We start from the raw sequence: 13,186 nt of genomic DNA, 5'->3' as shown, positions 1-13,186 counted from the left end.
TAAATATAAAATATTTTTTTCTAATCTTTACTGGTTGACTATTACATATTCTATTTTAATTTTTTTAATTGTTCCAAGGGCATTCAGCTCCTCACACTATAGATAGTCATAGCCACAGACCAACTAAATTTTCACCTTTGTAGATCTGGCCTTTTCCCTCCCAGCAGGATAGAAGATAAAGATAGTACAGCATAAAAGTGTCTGAAAAGTTTACATAAAAACAACAGAAGGATCTCATCCTTCTCCATTCTATTGTAGCCATAACTCAATGAGTAGTAAAGAGTAGAGGGTTTTTTATTAAAAAAACAAAACAAACAAAATAACTTTGGAATTAAAATGATTTTTCTTTTTAAATAAATTGATCAGCTGATGAAAAAGAACATGCTTATGACATCATTCTTACAGATTTTAAACCATATAAATCAACATACAAGCTGTCCACTTGCATCTGACTAATAATTTCTATTCATCCACTGGAAGCAAAAGTGGAAACAAGTATGGGGTGACATTGTACACAGAACTGCAGAAGCTCCAAGCCTTTTCCAAGAATGGGGTGCAGAAATGGCTCGTAACCTCTTTGCCAGATTACATGAAATTCAAAAAAAACCTAGTTTTTTTTAAAGACCTTTATGAAGACAGATTAAATAATAAGGAAATTTGTGAGAGAAGCAAATTATTATTTCATCTCATTAGTTGGAACAAGATTGCTAAAGAATCCAAGATAAGAATCCACATGGGTCAGTAAGTTTAATAAAAAGCTGAAGTCACATGCTCCTGCTACTGGTGCTGACCTGACTACTTGAGAGCAATAACGCAGCTCTCAAAGGTGCCTAACTCCAAACTACATGCGTTGTAGGTAGTGAAAATGGCTTTTTATAAGAACAAAACCAAATAAATGTTCTGTGAGAAAAATGCCACTCACTAAAAAAAACACTCCTTGATCCATTCACGCAATAAAGTCTTGGGTGGCATTGTCCAGGATGAGATGACTTCATTAGTGAGATGACTTGATTCCACTGACCTCTTTTAGCAATTTGCAGCATTCATTTTCATCTTAATTTTAGTCCATTTTATTTGCCCTTCCTTCCCCCCATCCTCCATCCCTGAAAAAATAATATACCCTTCAATTCTTCCAAAAGGTTATGATTTCATCAAAGTGAGTGATGCACATCACAACCCTTGTTATAAGCCATTTTACAAATTGTTGTGGCCAGAATATTCATCAACTTTACATCTATGATAGAAAATAACAGACAAAAGCACACACACACACACACACACACACACACACACACACATCCCTTTCCTACCTCTGCCTGCCTCAAAATACAACAGGTTATTTTAATCAGCATCTTTTGTAGCATTTTGCTATCCTTCCCAGCAAACTTGATTTTCAAATTAAATTGCACTCATAATGACACCAATGTTGCTCTTATATCTTTATAAGGTTTCTGCTTTATTATGGTTTTATACCTGGCTATAAAACCTCTAAAGCTATTTTCAATAGCATCATGCTTTCCTCTGTGGTACATTTACTTGTTCTCCTAATGTGCTATGAACCAGTCTCCTACTGTGCTTCCTGGTCTCTTTTACACAAATGGTACAAACCTCACCAGTGGGAGCAAACCCACTGCATTAGAACAATTAAGACACTGTCTTCTTGTACTGTTTTAAAGTGTAAGGAATCATACAGAAGAAGCTCAGTCCTGAGGTCATCTCTCAGGAGATAGAACAGATATCAGAATTCAGGAGTCCCTCTTGATAGCTCCCTACCCTCTCGCTAGTTTTAAAAAAAACAACCCAAGTAGATTGTTAACTTAAGACACACATGGTTAAAAAAGTGCATCCCCTTAGCCTAACCTCATTGCTTAGGGATGCCACTGTTTAGGACTGGTTTGACATACAACAAGACACACAGTAAGGCACAACTGGGTGGTACAAATACAAATGAATACTTCAGGACTGTTTTTCCCCCCACAAATAGTAAAATATGTACCGTTTTCCAGATAAAACAACAACAAAAAAGAAATACATAATCTTTTTTATGAAATGCCTATACAAAATTTTAAAATTTACACCATCTGAGCTGCCAAAAAAATGTTTAAAAAAGTATTTTTTTCACATAAAACTATATCTCTCATCAGTAGGTCCGAGTATACCTGGGACTAAAATATCCCAGCACTGTAGGGGAGAGAATCAAAATCCCTCCTTCTCCCAACATAGGACAACAATGATAAGTGAAGTTGTACAGTAGTGTATTCTACTCATTAAAAGTGACCAAAAATCCATTAAAAATATATTATCTGGAGATTACTGGTGCCACAACTAGTTAGTATAAGGCACTTCCTTCGAGACAGCAGCACCCTCCAATAGGTGGTACAAGGAGATGATGGGTCAGGATCTGGTTAACACAAAGGGCTGGATGAGATTCCTTGGAAGACAGGACCATTTCAACAGCAGGGGAAGACACAGGAGGTAAAAACTTGGAGGTGAAGCTCTACACAGAAGTGGTCACTCTGTCAAAGGTATTATTGACCTCATTTTTGTTCGAATCCAGTCCTTTAGCAGCATTCATATCATTCCGTAAATTCTCCACTGTCTTTTTCATACTCTTTAACTCTCCTGGATGTGGAGTGGCTCGCCTTAGGAGTGTTCTCTAAAAAACAAACAGCAGAGGGAGTGTTTTTGTCTTTATTTCATTTTCTTAAAAAAACAACAAAGCACATTTTTAAGGCACTTGCATTTAAATATTGTAAAAAAAAAAAACAAAAAACAAAAAAAACAAACCAAGGATGACAAAACAACCAAAACTGAACATTATGAAACTATAATGGCAAAGTTTGGCCTTAATGAAGAGGTATGAAAACTACCTCTTAGCCTTCTAGGAGGTCGATGGACACGGAACATTGAATAAGACACCATACTTTTTTAAAGTGCTGGTTAATTTTGCTGAGGTATTTTTCTCCTCCTTCTTAATCATTTGTTAAAATAGATAGCTCCCTAAGAGTGGGAAAGGAGAAAGAAAGAACTCTAGATGATATCAAAACAAAAGATAGCAATAACTTTTTACAAAATTCCAAATATCTTCTCCTTAGAGAATACTACTTAAGAGTAAAATGAAATGTAGTCCCACCCCATTCATCACTAACCAGCTGCATTTTTCATCAACAACTTTCTGAAAATTAATGGAAAATCAGCATTAGGAATGTGGACCAGTCAGTTAAGAAAAGTTTGCGGAGAGAACAAAAGACATGTTAAATAGTAACTAGTGAGGAGGAAGAAAAAACAAGAGGGCTAGAATATCTAATGGTGCTCAGATACATGTGCTAAATGAATTTTTAAAACTAGAGAAAAGTTTTCTCAGTAAAATCATTGACTGAGATGGGGGTAATGGGAGGAAGAATGAGAAAAGAATTCTTTAGAGGAGGAACCACCTCTAATTTAAAATTATGATACTTTATGGGGTTTGGCCTTTCCTCCTTCCTTTGACTTCTGATGGGGAAAGATGAGAAGAATTCATTTTTCACACTGTCAATTGCAATTTTTATTCAGACTCAAATTAAGCATGTGCTGGATTACTTAGCACAGCAAAGAACTGTTAATACCTTTGAAACATTTTTAAATATTGTTGTTCAGAAACATCAGATGGTTTGTGACCTCATTTGGGGTTTTCTTGGCAAAGATATTGGAGTGGTTTGCCATTTCCTTCTCCAGTTCATTTGACAGATGAGGAAACTAAGGCAAATAGGGCTGAGTGACTTGCCCAGGGTCACACAGTTAGTTAGTATCTGAGGCCAGATTTTAACTGAGGAAAATGAGTCTTCCTGACTGCAGGTCTAGTACTCTATCGACTGTGTCACCTATCAATAAAAATTATATGACTAAGGTCACAGAACTAAAAATTATGTAAAAGCGTATGAGAAATGGATGATTTCCATAAGGGTACTTGAAGCAACATTTAATATACTTTTTCAGGTCAAATAGCAACAGTAACAATGACCTTTAAAGGATATTTCCTGGAAACTGGGAATAACAGCCAGATAGTGAGTAGACCTGTAATGTCACTGATAAGGAATTCCTGTACAAAGATACTCTTTCTATCAATAGTGGCCAGAACTTTCTCTGCAACACTTAGAGAGCTCTCTACATCACAGAGAGGTTGAGTGATTTGGTCTGACTCACAAAGCCAGTACATGGCAGAGATGAAACTTGACCCACACCCTCTTGGCCTTGAGGTAGCTCTCTATCCACTATAGAACAATGCCTCTGAATAGCCAGATGAGGTTAAAGTAACACTAAAAGGGGGCTACTGGAAAAGAAGATGCCATGAACAAAACAATTACTAACCTAGACGATGATAAGAAAAAAATAAAAGTTAATGAATTATTTTCTTTTGGCCGCTATCTCAATTCATCATCCATAACCCAAGTCTTACACCTTTTCTTACAGAATTTAAGATCTTCATATTATAATAAAGAAGATGACCAAGCACCCACAAAAAGAACTCAAAAACTGTCACTAGTCATCTATGCACCCTAAGTGCTCAAAGGCACCAAAGTAGTATAGTAGAGAGACACAAAGGGCCTGGAGTTAGGAAGACCTGAGTTCAAATCCAGCTTCAGACACTAGCTATGTGATCTTGGGCAAGTCATTTAATTACTGTCTACCTCAGTTTTTTCAGCTGTAAAATGGTGATAACAGCACTTACTCTGCAGCATTGTTGAGAAGATCAAATGAGAAAATATCTGTAAAGCACTTAACACAGGGTCTACCATATAGTAGGTTCCATGTATAATTCTATAACACTCATTCCCTTCCCCTCTTCCTCCACTGCCCTCCCTCAGAATACTATTCCTTCACACCTCATTTAACAAAAAGCAATGACGCAGGATGAAGGCAAAGCCAATCCGTGCAGGAGGGCAGACTTCACATGCTGCTAACAACTCTTAAATGGTGATTTCTGTCGAGCACAAATATAGGTAACAGGAGCTTTTCAATGCAATTTATTCATTTTACTGAGTAGTTAGAAAGGCACTAATTCCACCATAATTATGAATACTCTATACTACAGCCAAGGTAAATTGGTCACAGAAAAGAGGGAGAGGCACTTGGCATAACAGGAGGCTCTAAGCTACAGAGAGAATATTAAAAAGGGCCCATCATTTATTGGGAGCTTTAGGGGAAGTCAAAATCCAAAGGGTTCTAAGAAAACAGTAGAAGAAATTGCTATGAAGGGTCAAATAAGTAAAAAATAGAAGTCAAAAATTAGAAATAACCTGAAATCCTTTTTAAATAGAATGCTTAGCCTAATTTACCACTTTACAAACCAGCACTGTAGTGGTGAGAACAGAAAAATCAAAACACGTCATGAAAAAATGGTAGATTGTAGCTGTTCCCTAAAAATGATTGCCAAGACCCCAAAATCAAAGATATTTTTTAAAATAAGGGAAGTGGCTCATGAGACACTTAGCTTCCAGCTTTGAACCTCCTCACATACCAAGGGATACTATTCATTTGAACAACATACCATTTCATTATCCTCTTCATCTCTTTCATCTTCTAAAAATCGGATTGCACTGACTCTGTTGACTGCCCGTTCATTCCACGTTTCATCTGACATATCATTGACTAAGCTTTCCAGAGCCCCACAGCGGGGCAAGTTCTCTGTAGGGATGACAAAAAAGCACATTAAACCAAAAGCTTTTCAACTCAGACAGTCACTGCCTTCCACACATTCATTACATTCCTCATTGGACTCAACTCAAAAGGCCAACCAGTGTAAAGGATAACAGGTTTCAAATCATTAACTGAAATGGCAAATAACTCCTGAAAGGAGGACAAAGCACCTTTTCAGCTATTCAGTTATCATAGGAAATTAAGACAAATTTAGTAGGCAAGGACTGCTCCCTCAGTTTTAGAATTATGTCATATTCATATGGTCCTGTGTAATTTTTTTAAAAAAGTTTTCTCATAATAATATTGGGACTTTGGTATTGCAAGTTACCGCCTCTTATCCCCATGTTACAGATAAGGAAACTAAGAGGTTAATTAATTTGCTCAAGGCCAGATGGCCATGAAATGTTATAGTAGAAAATGAGATACTGACTCATAGGACCATGGGCTTCAGAGGGAGAAGAGACCTTCGAGATCACCAAGTCTGATGCTTCCATTTTATAGATGAGGAAACTGAGGCCCATAGATAATAAGTGACTTGCCAAAGATAATGGTTGTTTGTTGTCCTTCATCTTTGAAAAGGATCAAAATGACATCACCATGATAAAGTGAAGTTTCAGTGTGTCTGACTGGCTAATCAAACCAATATGAACTCAGAATGCTCTATCACAGAGTGGGCACAGATAGTCCATGTGAATATTTGGGGTAGAGATCCTAAATTTGCACATCCTACATTTACTTTGTGCTGTCTCAACTCTACTTTGCTCATAAAGCACAGCACCCTTTCTGATGCGAGCACGCCACACTGAGCGGTCCTGTGCCAGTGCCACCCATGTTGCAGTCAAATCCAAAGTTCTTGAGAGAGACCTTGAGAGTGTCCTTGTATCACTTCTGACCACCATGTGATTGCCTGCCCCATGTGAATTCCCCATAAAATAGTTTTTTTTGGCAAGTGTACATTTTGCATTTGAACAACATGGCCAGTCCATCGGAGAGTTGCACTCTCTGAAGCACAGTTTGAATGCTTGGCAGTTCAGCTCAAGCAAGGATTTCTGTGTCTGGTATCTTATCCTATCAGGTGATCCTCAGAATCTTCCTAAGACAGTTCAAGTGGAAACAATTCAGTTTCCTGGCATGGTCCTAGTAGACTGTCCATGTTTCACAAGCATATAACAATGATGTCAGCACAACGACTCCATAGACCTTCACTTTGGTAGTCAGTCTAATACCTCTTCTCTCTCAAACTTTTCTTCAGAGCCTTCCAAACACTGAACTAGCTCTGGCAATGCTTGCATCAACCTCATTGTCAATGTGTACATTTCCTGGAAAGTATGCTATCAAGGTAAGTCAACTTATCCACAACATTCAAAACTTCTTCATTTGTTGTAATTGATGGTTCCACATATGGATAGTGTGGTAGTGGCTAATGGAGTACATTTGTTTTCTTGGTGTTAATGATTAGGTCAAAATTAGCACAGGCAGCAGAGAACTGATCCATACTTTGTTGCATCTCAACTTCAGAGACTGCACTGAGTGCACAATCATCTGCAAACAGAAAATTATGCACCAACACTCCCTCCACTTTGGTCTTGGCTTGTAGCCTTTTCAAGTTGAAGAAATTACCATCAGTATGGTAATTCACCTTGATGCCATGTTCATCCTCATTGAAAGTGTTTGTCAACATGACTGAAAACATCATGCTAAAAAGCATGGGAGCAAGCACACAGCCCTGTGACTGTCCCCTGTGTTTGTCACAGGACAATCTATTCCCTTTACCTTTATAGAGATGGACAATGCAGGCATCCTTGAACTCCTAGGGGATAACCTTCTCTTGCCACATAACCTGGAAAATGAGTAATGGTCCCCCTACCTTGTAAATCTCAGCTGAAATAGAATCAGCACCAGGTGCTTTGCCACATGAAAGGAGCCTATGGCCCTCAACACTTCTTCAGTAGGAAGTTCAGCTAAGGAGGGATTGACTGCAACCTAAGGTAAATGGTTAATGGCCTCAGCATCGATTGATGATGGTCTGTTGAGAACACTGTGGAAGTGTTCAGTCCATCTCTCTAGGATCATGTCCTTATCACTAATCAATGTGGCTCCATCAGCACTGAGTAGTTGTGATGCACCATAGGTTTTTGGACCATAAATAGTTTTCAGGGAATCATAAAAGCACTTTGGATTGTTACTATCAGCATAAAACTGAATTTCATCTGCCTTCTTACTGAGTCAGGAATCCTGCATTTCTCTAAGCTTTGCTTATACTTTGCTTTTGATGGACCTAAATGATGCCCTCTTAGAGGTGGATGAACTATCCTGCTGGTAAATCCTGTGGAGTTCTTGTTTTTCATTTAGCAGCTTCTGAATTTCCCATTCATTTTCATCAGATCAGCCTTGGTGTTTGCGAGTGTTCTGACCCAGATAAGCAAATGCAGTGCTATACATCAAATCTCTGAAAGCTGCCCACTCCTTTTCTGCTCCACTGTTGCCAATTGTATGTTGTTGGCTCAACTTTCCCTCCAAGTTAGCAACAAACTGTTCATGCTCAGAGAAGAGCTCTAATTCATTGACATTAATTCTTCTGGTAGTCATTTTGCCTTGGGGGTGGCACTTTTGATGAATATTTAGCTTGCAAAGGATAAGTCTATGATCAGTCCAGCACTCTGCACTACACATTGCCTTTGTCACTCTCACATCTTGTCTGTCTCTTCTCCTTATAATCACATAGTCTAGTAGATGCCAATGTTTGCTGTAAGGGTGCATCCACGAAGTTTTATTGCATTTAGGAAAATGGAAAACAGTGTTGGTGATGACAAAGAAGGTCATGCAACGCCCAAGTCTTCATTAGCAAACGACCATTGCTGTTGCTGTTTCCAACTCCATTCCTCCCTAAGATTCCCTTCCAAGTCTGGTAGTCAGAGCCTGCTCTAGAATTAAAGTCACCCAGAATTAGCTTGTCCTCTTTTGGCACAATGAAGATAAGGATCTCAAGGTCTTCATAAAATTTTTCTTTGACTTCATCAGAGTATGTCATGGTGGGAGCACAGGCACTGATGATGGTGGCATGACGTTTTCCTGTGAATGGCAATAGCACTGTCATGAGCCTGTCATTCACCCCTTTTGGCAGGCACACCAGCTTGCTGATTATATTAGTTTTGATTATAGGGTGTGTTTAGGGAGGACCAGTACCTTTGGTGTGATGGCTGCCGAGCCCTTTCTGGGGCTCTTTCCACCTTTGGTGTCCACCTGTTTCACCTAACTCTCACCTCTGCTCCACGAAACTTCAGCATGTGCAGCAGCCACACCGCAGTAAATCATTTCAGTAGAAGGGCCAAAGCAGGTTGAGGGTAACCAAGGGATCTCACACTCATTGGTGAGTTAGGGGGGTGTCTACTCCAAGCATATGAAGACTTCCTCTGGTGGAATGGGCAGATGAGAACAATTTGTTCTAATGGTCAAAGGTAATACAGGAAATATGGAGCAGGGTCAAGAACTGAAACCAAATCCTTTGACTCCTCTGGTGTGTATCCATTGTACCGAATGACCCCAACTCCAAGAAACCAAATAATCCAAAATTCTTCATATGCTCACTAAATTCTGTGCTTAATGTCACAAGAGAACTACCTTAGCTACATGTAGAATTCTTTTTAGGAACTCCAAAGTTGAGTGTTAACTCAGTAAAATCTCTTAGGACAATGTGTGTTGCGCTAGCTACTTGGCTATCAGATATTAAGCCTTTCTTTCAAGACATATACTATCTAATTTCTTTCCCTTAAGTTGTTATTATCTAAGTTATCTGTTACAATCCGTTATTATCTGAGACTGGGTATCCCTGCTTCACCAGCCTAAAGGAACAATAGCCTTTTATTGGCCCATGAGCTTTGTTTTGACCTGTCCTGTTTCTGACCTGGACCAATTCTCCCCTCTTTAGGAATCCAAGGAGTATTCATATTGGAGCTAGGGCTAACTGGCTTTGCCCACTGCAGCTCAGAACTACCAGGCTCAAGCATTCCACCAGCCTCAGCATCCAATAGCAGAGATTACAGACATGTGTCATAGCTCCTGACTCCCTTAAATTTATAAGGAGTCAATATGACTATGTTGACAGAGTAGGCCCTATGCAAAAATGTTTAAAAAAAAAAAAGGCAGTTCTTGAAGGTTCCAGTTCCCTTTAAAATACTTATTCCCTTTTAACTTTCTGAGCTCAGTACTCTTTAAGTTTTCCCCTACCAAAATCTACTCTAGTGTTAATTGGTCACCAGGTAATATCTCTTAGGGAGATTCACATTTTTTTAAAAACTTCATACCTAATACCAAAATGAAAGTCTGTACTCCATTTAAAGAATTTTAGAGATTAGCAAGCAGATTAGAGATGTACTTCAGGTAAGGTGGGGCTCATTCCAGAAGTACACCTGAGATTATACACCCCACTAGACCCAGTTGTTGAAAGAGTACTACAGGAAGAAGCAGGATCTTTGGCCTGTTAACCTCTCACATCCTACCGAGTCCTGTGACAATGTGGAAATGATGCTTAAATTATATTTACCTTGGCAAGTAGGTAGAGGAGGCAGTTGAGGAAGTAAAACACAAGTTAGAATCTTTTCTCCTGTTTCATGGTCTGTGTCTGTCTGGAATGTAAGCAGGGGCTGGGATTGGTTGTCAGACAGCCACAAAGCCTTCAACTTCAAGTTAGTCAGGGATAAAGGCAAATGCAGTAATCTGATTTAAAGGAAACATTGAAGTTATGACCTTCATTTTAACCAATTATTTTAAACAACTCCTAATAGTTAAACAAAATAAAAACAAGCAGAGGGTCACTCTGTCAGCTTCCCAAGAGTGAGGAGAAGCCTTCAAACCAAGCCTCATTAATAAACACTGGAACAAAGATGGACTGGCTCAATTACTCAGGGTGAGAGCCCTCCCTAGCTGGTTATCTACAGAAGCTTTTTGCTCAACTTTCCACCCACCTCTGAGCTATTTTAGGGCTCATCAGCCACTCAAGACAAGAGGAAAGAAAGAGGAGATTTAGCAAGATTATAAGTTGTACCATAGACATTGTTAAAGGGAGGATAAGAGAAAGCAACGGAAAACAGGAAAGGCAAATGGGGAAAGGAAAAATGAAGGGTCTGAGTGAAAAGATGGCAGGGTAAGGAAGGGAAAAGAGAGGAAAGAAAGGAAGAGCGAAAAGAGAAGAATAGAAAAGGAGTGGGAAAATGGAAAGGAAAGAAGAGGGGAAGAAATGGGATAGGGAAGGAGATAGGAAGGAAGTCAAAGGAAAAGAGGAGGAAAGGGGTAGAAGGGAAAAAGGAAGAAAGAGAAGGAAAGGAAAAAGAGGCAGAAAAGGAAAGGAAAGGGTAGGAAAGGAAGGGGAAGAGAGGACAATAATTTATCTCTCAACTGTGTCTGTTTACTATCTGTTCCCCATGCCTGAAATGTTCTCCTTCCTAGATTCTTTCAAGATTCAGCTCAAATCCCACAGAGAGGGCTTCCTAAACCCCTTCCTATCTCCCCTCTCCACCTCTACTCTCCCCAATGAGACTAGATCCCATGTACATTAAATATATAAACATGTGTGTATACATACATACAAACATACATAATACACACACACACAGTTGTTTGCATGTTGTCTCTCCTGTTAGAATGGGAGTTTCTTGAGGACAGGGACTATGTTTGCTGCTTTCTCTGTGTTCTTAGCACTTGGCACAAGACCTTGCACATAGTAAATATCTAATAAATGCTTTTTGATGAGGAGGATAAAAAGGAAGGGGAAGGGAAGGGAAGGGGAAGGGAAGGGAAGGGGAAGGGAAGGGAAGGGAAGGGAAGGGAAGGGAAGGGAAGGGAAGGGAAGGGAAGGGAAGGGAAGGGAAGGGAAGGGAAGGAGTTTCTTGAGGACAGGGACTATGTTTGCTGCTTTCTCTGTGTTCTTAGCACTTGGCACAAGACCTTGCACATGGTAAATACCTAATAAATGCTTTTTGATGAGGAGGATAAAAAGGGAAGAGAAGGGAAGGGAAGTCTCAAGGTATTGATGGGAGTTTCTGCCTAGAGAAGGAACATCCTAATGGTAGAATAAACTTCAGCAGCTTTGGTGTAAGTGGCTTCAGGAAGTTTCTGGTCTTGTTGCTTTTCTCTCTGCCACTCCCTAATAGCATCAAGCAGAAATGAAAGATGATGAGGAGTGATATGTCTCAGTCCTTAGTGCTTATTAACACATGTGGTTCATAAGTAGTTATTGAAACAAGTATTTGAACATATATTAAGGGCAAAGTTTCTATTAACCATTTCATATTTTTAATTGTTTGCATTTTAGAGTAATCTCAGGCAAGCTCTCTTGTCTCATGTTTTAGGGGATAGTTGACTACACATAACCCTCATAAATACACTCATAGAATTTGAGAGCTGCAAGGGTCTTTAAAGATAATCTTCTGTCTTTGTTACAAGGGAGGATTCTACTGGAGAAATCGCAGCAACATCAAAAATGGAGGGTCGGAGAAATCAGTAAAACATTTTACTTTAAAAAATAAAAAAGATCATCCAGAAAGCAATAATTACCTTATGTTCCTCTTTATATCCCCTGCACTTAGCACAGTGCTTTTTACATAGTAAGCACTAAATAAATGCTTATTTTATTCATTCATTCATTTAAACCACCCCTTCCCCATTTTTTTTTTTTTTTACGTATGAGGCAACTGAGATCCAAAAGTAGTATCACTTGTCCAAGGGCACACATACAGTTCATGGGAGGGCCAGAACTAGAAATAGATCTTCACTCTCAGTTTAACAAACACATGCGTGTGAGTGCCAGTTTTAGGGAACAACAGCAAACCATTTAATCAGGGTCAACTGATAAATAAACTCTCTCTTGCAATAAAATATGATACATTTTAAAACTAATTTAGTGGAAACCTTCAGGTCTCCAACTACTCTACAAATCTATTTTGAATGAGTAAAGAAACTACAAAGGCATAAGTATCAATCATAAGAGTCATGGAATTTATGGCGAATACTACTTGGTCAAACATCAGAAGAATGGATCAGTGTTTTAAAATTAAGAATCACAGTGAGGGTGACGAAGGGAATCATAGCTCTAGAGCCAGAAAGAATCTCAGAAACCATGTGGATTAACCCCTTCAATTTTAACGATGAGGAAACCGAGGCCCAAGGAAATTATGTGAGTTCCTTAGGGTATATCAGGTAGTAAGCAAGCACCAGAGGTGAAATTTCAACCCAGGAGGTTCAATGACTCCATAGCTGGTGAATTTCCCACTGAACCACACTGTCTCCTGACTAGTCACAGTACTTGTTTCAAAAGCTAACAATGGGGCCAGCGAGCTGGTACAGTGAGTAGACCACCAGCCCTGGAGTCAGGAAGATTTGAGTTCAAATCCAGCCTCTTGACACACTTACTAACTGTGTGACCTTGGGCAAGTCACTTAACCCTATTTGCCTTCCTTCCTCCCTCCCAAAAGTTAACAATATTGTTACCTCAATAATCCTCTTTACTCTTGAA

The 13,186-nt window shown here is 39.1% G+C and overlaps 1 protein-coding gene across 2 annotated transcripts in view; it reads right to left on the bottom strand.

Moving 5' to 3' along the window:
* Positions 1–276: 276 nt before the first annotated feature.
* LRRC1 (leucine rich repeat containing 1) overlaps positions 277–13,186 on the bottom strand; it is a 187,274-nt gene continuing 174,364 nt past the window's right edge. For both annotated transcript variants that reach the window (XM_072642485.1, XM_072642486.1), the window contains 3 exons: positions 10,220–10,392; positions 5,528–5,664; positions 277–2,656 (listed from right to left, as the gene is read on the bottom strand). In XM_072642485.1, the coding sequence (XP_072498586.1) occupies positions 2,498–2,656; positions 5,528–5,664; positions 10,220–10,392 (469 nt within the window). In that variant the 3' untranslated portion in view covers positions 277–2,497. The remainder of the gene's footprint in view (positions 2,657–5,527; positions 5,665–10,219; positions 10,393–13,186) is intronic.

The sequence above is a fragment of the Notamacropus eugenii genome, chromosome 2, assembly GCF_028372415.1.
Source record: "Notamacropus eugenii isolate mMacEug1 chromosome 2, mMacEug1.pri_v2, whole genome shotgun sequence".
In the NCBI taxonomy this organism is placed as follows: domain Eukaryota; kingdom Metazoa; phylum Chordata; class Mammalia; order Diprotodontia; family Macropodidae; genus Notamacropus; species Notamacropus eugenii.
The sequence above is the reverse complement of the archived record's forward strand: the minus strand, read 5'-3'. Positions and strand labels throughout refer to the sequence as shown.